Source organism: Taudactylus pleione, unplaced genomic scaffold (assembly GCF_031769625.1).
Source record: "Taudactylus pleione unplaced genomic scaffold, aTauple2 ptg000041l, whole genome shotgun sequence".
In the NCBI taxonomy this organism is placed as follows: Eukaryota; Metazoa; Chordata; class Amphibia; order Anura; family Myobatrachidae; genus Taudactylus; species Taudactylus pleione.
In genome coordinates, this window is record NW_028284443.1 from 13,943,414 (window position 1) to 13,959,037 (window position 15,624).

At 43.2% G+C, this 15,624-nt stretch overlaps 1 protein-coding gene across 8 annotated transcripts in view; it reads left to right on the plus strand.

Moving 5' to 3' along the window:
- CADPS2 (calcium dependent secretion activator 2) overlaps nt 1–15,624 on the plus strand; it is a 651,719-nt gene that overhangs the window by 526,350 nt on the left and 109,745 nt on the right. For all 8 annotated transcript variants that reach the window (XM_088457657.1, XM_088457656.1, XM_088457658.1 and 5 more), the window contains one exon: nt 4,302–4,457. In XM_088457657.1, the coding sequence (XP_088313783.1) occupies nt 4,302–4,457 (156 nt within the window). The remainder of the gene's footprint in view (nt 1–4,301; nt 4,458–15,624) is intronic.

Sequence of the window (15,624 nt, forward strand, 5' to 3'; positions counted from 1 at the left end):
TGGAAAATACACTGTTGTCACTAAGCAGTTGAGCTGTCTGTCACCATGTCAACATTCAAAATGTAGGCACCCCAATATCAACAGTTATATTGACATTGTTGAAATGTAAAATTGACATGTGCAATATCGACATTCTGCAGGGAGTAAGGGTTAGTCTGCGGAGAGGTTCATGGGTTAGAGTTTGGTGTATTACTCACTGCCGGAGATGCTACGGGATCAGACAGAAGTCATTAAGACATCACCACCAAACCTGAAAGACACCAGTGGAGCCACCGGACCCACTGAACAAGGTAAGTCACCGCTGGACCACAAGGAACATTTTGTCAACATGACATCACTGTCAACATGACATCACTGTCAACATGATGGATATTGACATGTCAAGAATGTCAACATTATGACCATGTAAACATACTTATGTCACAAAGCCCTAACGTTTCCCTGCCAAAAAAATAGCTTTGTGTCTGGTGGGTGAGCAGTGCAGTTATTCACTTTTCATTGGTCTACTTACAGTTTTTTCAGTAACACAAAATAGTGTCCAGTCACTTTTATGTTCTGTGAGTTCTTCTTATGTGTTAGTTTTCTTTCCATATTTATTAACTACTGCAGTAAAAATCTGTGCAGTAAGCAATGTAGTGCAAGGGCCAGAGTAACAATGGGGCAGATGGGACTACAGCCCCAGGCCTCCTCATAAGAAATAGGCCCATCAATATGACAGATGGCTACCTGATTTTCAATAAATCATTAAAATTGTATTTCTATTTTCTTCCCAGATTTATGTATTTTTTACTTTTATGTATTTAGGGAGAAATTGGGACTGATTTTGTATTGGTGCCACACCCATACAACACTGGTCACAGCTTCTCTGTTCTACCGATAGGCACTTGGTATTTTTCAGCCTCAGGCCCATTTGGTTTTTAATCCAACCATGTGTAGAGCTCAGTTTTACTTGGAACTGGCAGCTTTCTCATTGATTACACAATACCTCTGATTCTGGTGACCAATAATAATAATATTATTGAATCATTTACACCAGTGCTTGTCCCAGCAAAGTTTAAGGGCTAAAATTGTACCCTGAATACTAGGGTTAATTGTTGTCAGTAGCCTATTGTCTTACCAGTATGTATTTGACGTGTGGGAAGAAACAGGAGCACCCTCAGGAAACACATGCAAACACAGCAGGAATGTTAAAAATGCACACAGATTGTGCAATGGCTGGTTATTGATTCCATAGCCCCATTGTTGGAAAGTTGCACCGTACCACATACTGCCAGAGGTGTAGCGAGGGTGGTTCCAGTGGAGCATGAGCTCCGGACACCAAAATTGACAGGGTGCCATCCAGGGTTCCTGAATTCAGGCGGCACTGCACAGTATGATGGCCACCTGTTAGTTTTATCTTGGTTCGTTTGCTCTATATCCTAAATAAGATACAGATCTGAAATCTGTTTGTACATTTCTTGCTCTTTAAGCTCCCCAGATTGCCTCCCCGCCGGCCCTCCCTTCTCTGTGATCATCTGTTACCTTCCCTTCCTGTCAGATTGATTGCATTCACTTCTCACCTCTTTAATTCCCTCACCTCTCTACCCTGTGATCGGCTATTTGCCCCGTCCACTCCTTTCTTATTGGCTTCTGTTACCACCCCTCTCTGATCAACTCTTTGCCCCTCTCCACTCCTTTTCTTACTGGCTTCTGTCACTGGCCATCTCTGCTTGGCTTTGCCCCTCCCCTCTCCTTTCTTATTGGCATCTGTCACCTCCCCTCTCTGATCAGCACTTTCTTCTCCTCTTTCATCCCCTCCCCTCCTTCTCTCCTCATTCATTCATTCATTGTGCTTCAATGGACTTGATAGTTACACATCTGAGGTAAAACCCTAAACTTCAATTATAAGGTATGAGTTTAAAAAGAGTTACTGCTTTGCTATTTAAATTAATGAAGGTGTTCCCAGGCATGACCATACAGTGTTATTTGAAGGTCTATTTGAAAGGAAATTATTAGGACACCTGAAATAATAATAATAATGGTGGTAGACAGAACAATATATGATTAGTAGTACTCACACTAATATAGGTGCAATGTAAATTTGCATAGTAGGAGAATAGTTAAGAAGAGCTTCCCATAGGTGTTCCCACTCCAGTGAAAGCTGCTTTGGGCCGTAACTGCAGTCATAAGCTGTGCACCCTATGGAATCTCACTCTAGCACATATACTCTGTCAATTTCAGTTAAATGATCAGAATATATAATACAATCTCCTCTATTGACTAACAACAATGATTCAAAGGAGCAAAAGTCAGATCCTATGTGCTATACGTAAATAAAGCAGTGCCAAAGGAGCTACCTCTTAGTGTATTCCCCCAATGGGACATCAACGCCCAGCGTGATACTGACACTGTTTGCTGTTTTTCTCTCTACTTCAGTATTCCCCACAGGCTTGCCTTAGCCCACTGTCACAGTGGCGCTATGACATGAACTTTCTCCAGGCACCATGTTTTCACGCTACTCCTCTGCATACTGCCCACCTTCCCTTTCTCTTTTCCCATCAGAAGAGAGTTAAATGGAGGCTCCACTGGGACTCCAGTATTTATCTTATTCACTACCATAAATATTTGCAGCTGTTTGGAAGTGCAATTCCTCAGCAACTAATTGCAGTTAAGCTTCTTAATACTCCAATAGCTGCCTAGGAATATATCTGTCCATTAACTTCCCACTGCTGATGCAGTTTATGAGGGCAGTGTTGTTATAGTTTCTATCCTTTTTCCGGCATCATTTTTTTATGTCTATCTTTTTTGCACTCCTTTTTTTTGTATTCATTTAATTCTGCCAGTTTTCCTTTATTCCCCCCCCCCCCTTTTCTTCCTCAATTAGTAATTATTTTTGTTTGTCATTGCCTCCTTTCTTATATTATGGTCTGTATCTTGTATGCACTTCACACACTAATTGCCTTCTGTTGTTTGTTTCTATGTTACTCCCTCTTCTACCCACCTTTGACCCTAAAAGCTTAAATTAAATAATGTGGCCAAGTGTAAGTTGCATGAACTTGGTGAGTACTGCAAATCAAAGATGTTCTGAGTGACTCACCACTTCTATGAACATGATACTGTATTCTACTTGTGCCCAAGGATTCATTAAGACCTGATGCTACCCCAGTCATTGTGAGTGAATGCATTGTAAGTTAGTTAATGAATTAAATGTGCACACCACATGCATATGATTCTTTTATCCAACCACCCCACTTCCCTCAGGTTTCTTTGCTATAATAATAATAATAATAATAATAACTAACAAAAATTAAAATAGATTTGTATTCACCATACAAACTTAAACACATTCCAAGAATTTTACTTTTTGTTGAATAAACTACAAATTGGTTCATGTAAATGTTAAGCTGATACAAATTAGACAATATATTGGACGATTTATCATTTTGAGGCGAAACAGAATGACATTGTCCGCATCATCCAGTGTGTATGCACTATTGTGCTCTCCTGTACATTGTTCATCGCATCTTCAGATCTGCCTGCAGTGCAGGCAGGTCTCAAGATTCGGTGGCCAACACCATGCTTCTGGTTGCAGAGGGGGAATGATAGATCGGGCTGTCGAACACCAGATCATACAGTGTGTTAGGACCGCCTTATATATTGTGCCGTCGCATCTGGCACGATTGGGAACACACATTGTCTAGTGTGCACCCGGCTTTAGTTTCTGTTCTGTGTAGTCTCTGTTTCTTTCAGGAATTTCTTACTTGCTGTGCTAAATTTTGTGTGTTTATCTATAATGTTTGAGTAAGCTATACAGACTCCCAGCAATTATCACTATGTCATAAAATATCATTTTTAAAAATATACATAATACAGCATTCAAATAAACAGAAAGAGATGCCAATTGAACTAAGAACACAGATGCTTGCAATTTCTATGTTCTGGAACATAAGTTTCTGTTGTCTCCAAATTACTTTTCTTCAATGTGTTGGCCAGTGTTCATTGATATTTCTGGACAGTCAGCAACTACAATACTGCAATTAAAGCTCTGTTTCACATAGATTTTATAAAAATATGCTACAGTATAAAATGTGAAAGTAAGTGCCATGAGGAAGGGAATCCGCACTTTAGCATTGTTAATCAGTTAGTCATTACACATTCAGGTAACAAAAATGAAGACATTTGTGTAAGGTTTGAAAAAAATAGCGTAGAATTAGTAAAACTAAATCAGCAGGTTTTGACATTATTCTGTATTAAAGTGAACAAAGCAGCATTTATCCCAACCTATTGTAAAAATGTATTTATAGGTCATGTTTTTCTTCTAGCAATGGTTCCTCAATGTCAGAAGATTTGTTCTGGAAGCTGGATGCCCTGCAAGAGTTTATTCATGACCTCCACTGGCCAGAAACAGAATTTGCAAACCATCTTGAACAACGGCTTAAACTTATGGCAAGTGATATGATAGAAGCCTGTGTTAAAAGGTTAGCCATACTTAAATTATTTCCATTTTATTGATTATAAAAATGAAGAAGACTCAAACAGTTTTTGGGCATAAACTTTACTGTTCTTTGGCTAAATATAAGTAAATGTCACCTTTTACTGTTTTTCTCTGTCCCTTTGTACAAATTTATAGAATGAAGAAAGGACAGGTAATACTGTAGGTGGGAATTACAGTGGTAGCATCAGGGTTCTTTGGAAACCTTCATTTTGTGTGATATGTACACTTTTTTGTTATGATTTTCATGAGATACTTTTGATTGTCGCTATTCATCCTATACATCAAATGTACATGTGATTTTTAATTTTTTGTTATGTGAAGCTAAAATTTCCCGGCTTACTCTTCGTACTCTTTGCAATATGACAACCCATCACAATGGTTATTTCCTTAACTGTCGATTTGGATGACCATCATTGTGTACCCCGACTCAGTGGAACAATTGGCTTAGCCCATAAGTTATTCAACAGTTTTCTGGACTCTGGAACTGCAGAAAGAGCTGTTTCATTTTAAAAAAGGATCTCATTTAAAAGAATTACAATTTGGGGAATGTTCTTTAATTCATTAGTCAGTTAGGTCTGTCTTCCCTCTTCACTACTTTTGAGGTCTTTCCCTCTTGCAAAAGTAATCAAACTGTTTTCTACCACCACCAAGTATCAGCCTAGGTTTGCGTATATCATGTTCTTATTGTCTCAGTAAGTCCAGTTTCTCTGCTTTTATACAGGACTACTTGGGCTCAGTTTTTTCACTGCCAGAAATAGAACTGTGAGGGAATATTGATGCTTTGTTTGCTCTGGTGGCATACTGTAGAAGTCTTCAAACCTGGACAGTAATAACAAGCACTTGTATAAGAGGCTGTGAAGATGAATGCTATCATGGATGGAATCTCAACTTCAAATCCTTATTCTTTCATGTCAAGGTTCCTATACCAATGCCAGTATACATAAGGCAAAGTCAAGAGTCATACTTCTTTAGAAGAACCGTATTTTAAAAAAACTATATAACCCAGTTCTGGTCGTCCCAAAGCAGGGATTCTTACTGTAGGTCATATAGTTGAAAGTGAAGAATTGCACAACTGTCACTGCTTATCATTTCATTCTGGAGAGGCTTTTTATAGTGGTGTAATTTCCTAAAGCAAGATATAGGTGTCAACCTGACTTTGTTATAATAATAATTTCTGCAAACAGTACGCAATATCCTGCCAAATTTCAAGGATGCTTCTTTTCTTTGTGATTACTCTCTGTGCATCAGTGCTCTATGTTTGAATCTCTGCCAATCTCAAATGTCTAACCTGGTGGTTTTCTGTCTGTTCAATTGTTTGGCATGGTGGATTTTCAAACGTGGTTCCTTCTCATGAAAAGTGGTTTTGTGCATGTTAACATAATAACAAAAATGGTTGATTCTGTTTATATTAATAAAGGAGACCTGTGGGGTGTTTACTAAAGGTCGGTTTTGGGCCTTTGGGCAATTTTCAATAGGTTTTTCAGCAATCGATTATTTTGCATAGACTAGAATAGGATCCGTAGAGTTATTAATGGTCAGAATTAAAACTGCCCAAAACCTGGACGTAAAATGATGGCAAACCCACCCAAACAATAGACCTGCCTGAGGCAGCCAAGTTTAGGAGAAGTAATTAATAGCGCTCCTTGTTATGTAAAAATAACTTAAATTTGACAAAAAGCAGTATTAATAACACAAAACATACATATCTAAAATTGTTTTGTAGAAATATACATAGTAATACAAGAACACTTTTGCATAAATTCCAGTTTTCAGAAAAAAGAAAAATTCGTCTTGCATAAACCCCAATGGGTGTAGCACCACTTTGTATCCTCTTAATCAATGAAAGTTCAACAGAGCCGTAAGGTTCTAATTTAACCCTGGTCTCCAAGATACAGATGAAGGCTATGACAGGGCTGCAACTAGGGGGGGCTAGAGGTGCACGTTCACCGGGTGCCGGAATGCAGGGGGTGAAAGAGGGCTGACTCACGGTGGCTTGTGGGATGCAGATTCAGAAAACGGCCATCCAAAAATGGCCGCCAACAAGGAGGAGACAGATGCTAGAGGTCCTTAGTCGACCTCTAGTGTCTGGATGGCCATTTTCAGCAGATTCTATGCGGACTAGCCGTCCGCATGGACGCTGCTGAAAACAGCCATCCTAAAATGGCCACCGCAGAGGAGGAGACAGACACTAGAGGTCCTACTGGACCTCTAGTGTCTGTTAGGCCAGCGCAAGTGTTTGGAGAAGATGCTGAAAGCTGCATCTTCTCCCGTGAAACCCCCATAGCATCGAGGTGAAACCCCCATAGCAACGAGCATAAACCCCTTGGCAATGAGCGTGAAACCCTTTGGCAATGAGCATTAGACCCCTGGCAATGAGCATGTAACCCCTGGCAATGAGCATGTAATCTCCGGCAACGAGCATGTAACCCCATAGCAACAAGCATGAAACCTCCTGGCAACGAGCATGAAAGCCCAGGCAAGGAGCATAAAACCCCCTGGCAATAAGCATGTAACCCCTGGCAATGAGCATGTAACCGCAACGAGCATGAAACCCCCTGGCAACGAGCATGAAACCCCCTGGCAACGAGCATGAAACCCCCTGGCAACGAGCATGAAACCCCCTGGCAACGAGCATGAAACCCCCTGGCAACGAGCATGAAACCCCCTGGCAACGAGCATGAAAGCCCCTGGCAACGAGCATGAAAGCCTCGGCAACGACCATGTAAGCCCTGGCAATGACCATAAACCCCATAGCAACGAGCATGGAACCCCCTGGCAACGAGCATAAAACCCCTGACAACGTGCAGGTAATTTTAAAGTAATTAGATGCCTTACTGTGGGGCATAAAATGGTGTCGGGCAAATATGTAAGTGGCACTTTGGTAATAGGCATTACAGTGTGTGGCATAATGTGTAATGGGCATTATGGTGTGTGGAATAATGTAAGTCACTATACCAGGGATGTCTGACTAGTGCACTGCCTTATGGAGGAGCAAGGACAAAATCCAGGTACAGGAAGCGAGGGGGCGCAAAATTGCTGCCTTGCACCGTGTGACAGATATCCTAGTTTCGGCCCTGGCTATAATGGGTACTCAAACTCATTTTAATTTTGTTGGCAATTACACAGTTCCAATTAGCAGCACACACTTTCAGACAGCAGTCCACAGTATAAGGCGGTATCAGTATGAACTACACAGTCTTAGGACGCATGATTTAATCTCCTTTATTTAAGATCTTACCACTTCCACTTTTGGAGTCCGAATAAGCTGTGAGATCTCTGCTTGCAGAGTATTATAGGGAGCGCTGATATTGTAAGGTAATGTTGCTCTTCGGGGAGGGAGTTTCCTTAAAGCGGGTATCCACTGCCCGAGCGATTGAAAGATAACGACATAGTTATCGTTCAAATGCTCGTTAATTGGGCACAAATCGGGCATGCAAGTGTCGGAAATGACCAGCGATGCGCGCTCCCGCTGGTCGTTTCCCACATCAGTCATCGTCCGAACATGCTGGTCAATCTGCCCATAACAACAGAATGACCATGTTCAGGAATGATGGAGGGTGCCTGCACTGAATGACTGATCGTTCAGTGTAGGCACTGCAGGGGATGGGGAATGACGGTACGATTACGATGACGTAATCGTACTGTCTTCCCTAGGTCGGGTAGTGGATGTGCGGCATTAGACTTTTAGGTTCTCCGGCTGGTAGACAGGATTTATAGATGATGACGGTTTAGTCACAGGCGGCTGGCTACATGCAGACTGGGAGTCCTGCTGATTTGGAACTGTGTAATTGCCAACAAAATTAAAAGGAGGTTGAGTGCCCATTATAGCCGGCATCTATATCTTGGAGACAAGGGTTAAATTAGAACCTTACGGCTCTCTAGAACTTTTAATGATTACAAGGATACAAAGTGGCTACTCCCATTGGGGTTTATGCAAGAGGAATTTTTCTTTTTCTTATTTCCGAACAGTGTATGTACGTGTGTGTGTGTGTGTGTGTGTATATATATATATATATATATATATATGAAAACATTGAATCTGTTTAAAAGCGCCTACGTGCTAAACAAAGTGCTGTGCGTGCATATTATTAATAAACTTCAAAAATAAATAATAATTAATAAATATTATTAATAAACTTTAAGAAGATCAGTATTAAATATCTGTGTTCTTTTAACCAATAAAGTGCAAAGTGCAAATGTGAAACAATTTCCTTAATAACACAAATAAAACAGTGGTGCCATCTAGGAAAGTGCAATAAATATGGTTTAAAAAAGGATTCTGCGGCTTATCTGATAAGGATGGTAGTAAAGTTCATGAGAGGTAAGTGGAGCATCCAACGCGTTTCATCTGCCAATCAGACTTCTTCAAGGAATGAAAAGCTCCTGTGGGGTGTCTGGTTTGTTATCTTTTGGCGCCGTGTTCTCCCATTGCTACATATATGTATATATTTATATTTATTTTCGATAACTGGAATTTATGCAAAAGTGTTCTTGTATTACCATGCATATGTCTGCAAAAGAATTTTAGATATGTATGTGTTGTGTTATTAAATACTGCTTTTTGTCAAATTCAAACAGTAATTCAAAATTTAACTTTGAATTACTGTTCAAAGCTGGGGTACAACAGATATACTCTGTATGAGCAGCTTTCTATATAGAGAGTAACTAATTGACACACTTAGATATATAAGCGCCTGATTCTTATCTTCTGTGAACATTTGGCAGAAGCACTGCACAGATTACTATGATCTGTGCAGGCTTAATTAAGTGTAAAAGCATATGAATAGTTAAAAACATAAAAAAAATTCATGTCACCCTCCCCAATTCCATAACCAACCCTGAATCGGAGGGGGGGGGGTTACAGTTGTGGTTTCCCTGAATTTCCAAAAACCAGCACCAGGCTGAACCAGCCTGGTTGATAATATTATAGCAGTGAGACATATATTATGGGGTCCCCCTGCCACATAAAGTAACCACTAACAAACTGGCTAGCACCGTGCTCAAATTCCTTGGAAAGTGGAGACCCCAAAAATGTGGTCCCCCCTTCCCAAAGGAACTATCTGTCCCGGGCTAAAAGCTCATGGCTACTCCCCGCATCCCTGGTGGTGGTGGATGCAGGATTAATAGTAATATAATACATAATATTGTTTGTTACAGACAGACTACCATGATGGCACGTATGGAACAAGAAGTGCTAGCATGTCTGGACCTTAAGCGCCCGCTGGCACCTGTAGTTCGCCTGTAAAGAAAATCTGAAAAAAACCCCACAAGATCCCACACATTTGTTCTTGTATTTTTAACTATTTCTATGCTTTTACACCTGACAAAGCTTGCACAGATCATAGTGTTTCGCATCCACAGCAGATTGACAGCAGGTTTGCCGTTCGATCTGCTGTGGTGTAGGGTTTTGAAATCCGATGGGTAGCAATGTGTGGTTCCAAATGGCAGTCAAAACCGCAGCATAGTAAATGCTGTTTTTTGAGCCTGCAATCCAGTGTTGATGCCCATGGGTGACCGTCTGTTTTGAAATAGACTCAAAATCGACAGACAGTAAATTTACTCCCTAATTTCAAACCCTTCTAAATTGATTACCGACTCCCTTCTTGGTAACTCTAAGTCCTCTTTTTTTTTTTTTTTCAAAATTGTTTTACACTTGCTAATAAATTGTAGCCACACATGCATGTAGAGAGAACAATAAATTATTTTTTCTTCTTCAGGGACCATAGGGGCCACAGAATCTACCTTGGGGGTATGTAGTGGAAATGATCCATTGCACCAAACAGCTTACAGCTTTGTAGCTCCCAGCATGCACTGGTCCTCTTCCCTATATACCCTGCCCTCTGCCATAGGCATTCAGTTTTTTTGTTTGGTGCGCGGCAAGTATTCAGATGCGCATGTTATAACAGCGGGACTGCCTAGGCAGTCCAAGGCTTTTTTATTTTAAGATTTACTTAGTTTTTTGAACTACCGAGTTTAGCAGTACCAGGCGCCGGTAAAGACGCAGGTACTGCAACTCCTACTACCTCCGCCGGGGCTGAAAACACCAGTATGCTATATTCCCTGAGATTCTCGGTGGGCCTCAGCGTGGCTTAGCTAGCGTCTGTGCTGAGGTCGAGACTGCAGGTCTGGCACAGAGATAACATGTAAGTGCGTGGCAGTCCTAGCATCCGGTGTAGGAGACACATCTGTGCAGCTGCGGGTGAAGGTCTCGTGCGATGTATCCTCACTAAGGCAGCCCGGTCTTTATCGACTGTCGCCATGGATGGGTAGTAGATGCACTAGAGCGCACTATTAAGCATCTACTAAAATGAAGCCAGCATACCTGTGCCATCAAAATTGCAACTTAGGGGAGATAAGGCGCTCCCCCGGCCGCTCCTCCCCCAAACCAGACGCAACTTCCGGGGAGGAGTTCAGAGTCTGGATTGTTATATTTGACCACCTTGTGGTAAGATCGTGTCTGTGTGTGTACTGCTGTAGCTGTTGGTCTCAGAGGTTGTTCGGTCTCCCTGTATACCTCTCCCTTGGGCCTGGTATATAGCACTCTATATCCTACCATTACCCCTCCGGGGCTGGCTAGTTGATTCAGAGTACCATTTGCAATAGCAGTAGCAGTATGTGACTTTAATGCTAGCTGCTGAATTGTACTGCCTCTTTGTTTCAAATGGTTAGTTGTACCTCTCACTGTGTTTCTGAAAGGTGTGGGGAGTTTCATTGATAGGGAGTTGCATTGCATTTACACTGTACACTTGATACCATTTATACGTTTGTCATCTCTAAAGGTGTAGGTGAGGAGAAGGATATGCCAGTACTCAGATCATGTGCATCTTGTTTGGCAGGCCTATCTGAGCAGGATGTTAACCTGGTTTGTTTGTGTAGCCTCTGCTGTAAACAGCTACCTGTTCAAGCTAGTACATCTAGAGCTCAAGCGCTAGAACCACATGGGTGGTATCCGGTTTTGTCAAACTTAGTGGACAAAGTCGCAGAAGCGCAGGCTCTGGCTGTGTTATTTCCTCATGCTATGGGGTATTCACAGCAATTTCATCCTTCTATGTACAGTATATGTCCCCTATGAATTTCTGTTGTGTTAACTCTAGTCAGAGTACGCCGCAGTCTATAGCTCTTCAGCAGCAAGATAGACAAGTGGTGGCAAAGCAGGGGCATAAAAGAGGTTCCTATCAGTAGCCTCATGATGACCTGGACTACTCTTCAGATTCTGACTCTGAGTTCTGGATCTTACTCAGCAGAATAAGACCAATGGTCTCTGGTGGATGTCTCCTCTCTGGTGAGAGCGGTTAGATCTGTCTTCAGTATAGAGGAAGAGGAGGCCCCACTCACAGCCAAAGTGGTCTGTAGGTGTCAAAAGGTGGCTAAGGCCTATTTTCCTCAGTCTGAACAGCTGACAAATCTTCTGTCTGAGGCATGGAATACTACTGGGAAGCATTTTCACCCATTTGCACTTGGTGAGTGTTACAATTGGGAAGTTCGCCCAACGATAGACACTCATGTCACGAAGTTGACTTGGAGCGCTACGTTACCCATTCCTGCAGCATCCTCTTTAAAAGAGGTTACAGATAAGAACCTTGACAATCATTTGAAATAAATATTTTCATTAGCTGGAGCTATTACAAGACCAGCTATGGCTGTAGCCTGGGTAGCGAAAGCTATGGAAGAATGGACGACGGCTCTGGAGGGTACTATACCTGATGCTACCAGAGAACAGCTGTCTTTTCTCTATCAGATGTGAGAAGCAGCTGTGTATATGGGGGATGCAGTCATCAATGCAGATATTTTGGCTTCTAGGACCTCGGCAACTTTGGTTGCAGCCCGAAGATCCCTTTGGCTAAAATCCTGGAAGGCGGATGCAGGATCCAAGAAGGCTCTTGAATCTTTGCCTTTTGCGGGGAAGGTACTATTTGGACCAGAGCTGGATGACATAATGGCTTCTCAGGCAACACCGAAGTCTGCTGAATTGCCATCTGTGACTACGCCTAAATTTAGGCAGTCGGGAGCTTGATCCTTTCGCCCAAAGAGTAGGGTGAAGGGTCAGTCCTCCACTAGGCAGAATCTTGCCCGCAGGACATGTCAGCCCAAGAAATCTTGGTCAAGCAAACGTCCTGCCTCCAAGCCAGATAATAAGTCTACTGTCTGATGGGGCGGGCCTCACATGGGGGTCTCACTGTTGGAGGCCAACTCTTACAGTTCTCCCAGGCCTGGTATCAAACAACTACAGATGCCTGGGTTCGAGAGCTGGTTTCTCAAGGTTATGCCATCACATTCCTTAGGCATCCCCCTCAAAGGTTTGTAGATACAAACCTTTCTTTATACTTGGTCAGGGCTTTGGCCTACAGGGAGTCTATTGGGGCCTTCCTGAAATCAGGAGTCATAGTCCCTGTGACGCAACAGGAAAAGGGTTATTATTCAAATGTGACCCATTTGGTTACTGAATCAAAAATACATCACCCTATCCTGAACCTGAAGTCTCTCAACAGGTTCATCCATGTGCCAAAAATCCGTATGGAAACCCAGTGGTCAATTATGCTGGCGATGGAGCCTGGGGATTTCATGGTCTCCCTGGATATCCAGGATGCATATCTGCATGTGCCGATTGCTCGATCCCACCAAAGATTTTTGAGATTGGCAGTAGATCAGCAACATTACCAATTTCAGGCTCTACCCTTCGGGCTGGCCACAGCTCCTTGGGTATTTACCAAGATAATGGCAGTCATGATGGCTCATCTCAGACGACAAGGAGTCGGGATACTGCCATATTTGTACGACCTCCTAACATTGGCATAATCTCAGGAGATGTTACCATTTCATCTCAAGATGACCATTGTCTGCCTACAAGAGCACGGCTGGATAATGAATTGGAAAAAGTCCTCTCTTTCTCCAACCCAGCAGATGGTTCACTTGGGGGTGCTGCTGGACTCTCTGGGACAGAGGATTCTTCTACAGAGGACAAGAATGTGGCACTAGTGTCTTGTGTGCGCAGTCTTCTTTGCATGCAAACAGTGTCGGTACACTTGGCAATGCATGTGCTGGGATCCATGGTATCCACATTCAACATGGTGGCCTATGCCCAGTTCCACTCCAGGTCCCTGCAACAATGGATCCTGGCTCAATGGGATGGTCAGTATCATCGGATAAGGTCTCAGATAATTCGCATCTCACCAGAAGTTCAGCTCTCCCTCGTCTGGTGGCTGGAGAAAACTCATTTAACCAAGGGTCATCTGTTATGGGTACCAGATTGGGTACTTCTCACCACAGACGCAAGTCTGGAAGGATGGGGAATGGTGACAGGTCACCACACCCTTCCAGAAAAGGTGGACGGTGCAGGAAAGTCACTTACCAATAAATATATTGGAGCTTTGTGCAGAGTGCTTATACTGGCGCAGGACCTCTTACAGGGCAGGCCTGTCCAGATTCAGTCCAACAACACAACAGCAGTGGCCTACATCAATCATCACGGAGGCACACGAAGTCTGGCTGCCATGAAGGAAGTGGCAGAAATTCTGCTGTGGGCAGAATGCCATCTTCCAGCAATCTCTGCAATATTCATCCCAGGTGCTCTCAACTGGGAAGTGGACATACATCCGGACCTCTTTCAAATCCTGGTGGACAAGTGGGGATTAGCGGACGTAGACCTCATGGCATCAGGTCACAACCACAAGGTCTCCAGGTACAGGTCCAGAACAAGGGACCTCTCAGCCGCCTTCGTGGATGCTGTGGCGGTGAGGTGGGACTCCAGGTTAGCATACCTGTTTTCTCTAATCTCCCTCCTCCCAAGAGTCGTCATAAAGTTCAAGCAGGCAGGCGGCAGGATAATACTAATAGCCCCTGCCTGGCCCAGAAGTCATTGGTTCTCTGATCTGACATGTCTATCCATAGACAGTCCATTTCCACTGCCTCTACGGCCGAATCTGCTAATGCAGGGTCCCTGCCTATACCAGGATTTGCCTCAGCTGGCTTTGACGGCACAGCTCTTGATTCTTCCGTCTTAAAGGCCAAGGATGCTGAGGGCAAGGAAACCTGCTTCCGCCCGCATCTATCACAGAATTTGGCATTCATTTTTTCTTTGGTGTTCTGATAGAAAATATGACCCTAAAATTTTCAAGGTAGCGAGAGTACAGCACTTGCTTTTCTTCAGGTTGGATTAGATTTAGGTCTTCGCCTGACTACCTTGAGAGTCCAAGTTACTGCATTGACATTTTGGTTCCAGTGCAAGATTGCCCCTTTGCCGGATGTTAGGGCATTTTTACAGGGGGTTCATCGGCTGCAACCTCCATTTCTCCCACCGGTGGCACTGTGGGATTTATCCTTGGTTCTCAGGGCACTGAAATGTCCTCCTTTGAACCCTTTTGAGACAGTTGACTTGTGATGGCTGACAGCGAAGCCACTTTTTTTCTCCTTGCTATTTCTTCAGCTCGCAGAGTTTCTGACTTGGCTGCTCTGTCATGTCGTTCTCTGTATTTGATTTATCATTAAAATAGAGTGGTCCTCCATACTAAGGCGGGTTACCTTCCTAAGGTTGTTTCCCGTTTCCAGCATTTCAGTCTTCAGACCTGTCTACAGGTGAAGCTTCCCTGGATGTGGTTCGAGCACTTCGTATTTACGTGGATCGTACCAACTCTATCAGGAAATCTGAGTCACTCTTTGTGGTATATGGATTTCACAAGCGAGGCTGGCCAGCGAACAAACAAACTTTGGCTCGCTGGCTGCGTATGACTATTTCTCAAGTCTATACACAAGCTGGTCTCCCTGTCCCTAACAAGGTGACAGCACATTCCACTCGGTCTGTGGGACCGTTGTGGGCGGTTAGACATGGCGCCTCGGCTGAACAGCTGTGCAAGGTAGGTACTTGGTCTTCCATCAATACTTTTATCAATTCTGTGCATTTGATACTTTTGCCTCCCATTATGCTTCCTTTGAGTGGCGTATTCTCCTCTCTGCTCAGGAGCGTCCCCACCCTTAAGGGAACTGCTTTAGGACATCCCCAAGGTAGATTCTGTGGACCCTATGGACCCTGAAGAAGAAAATCAGAGTTATGGTAAAACATACCTTAGCTAACTCCTTTTCTTCGAGGTCCATAGGGTCCACAGAGCACCCACCCTAACGGACCCGGCCTAAGTTGGGATCACTGATTCCCTCTT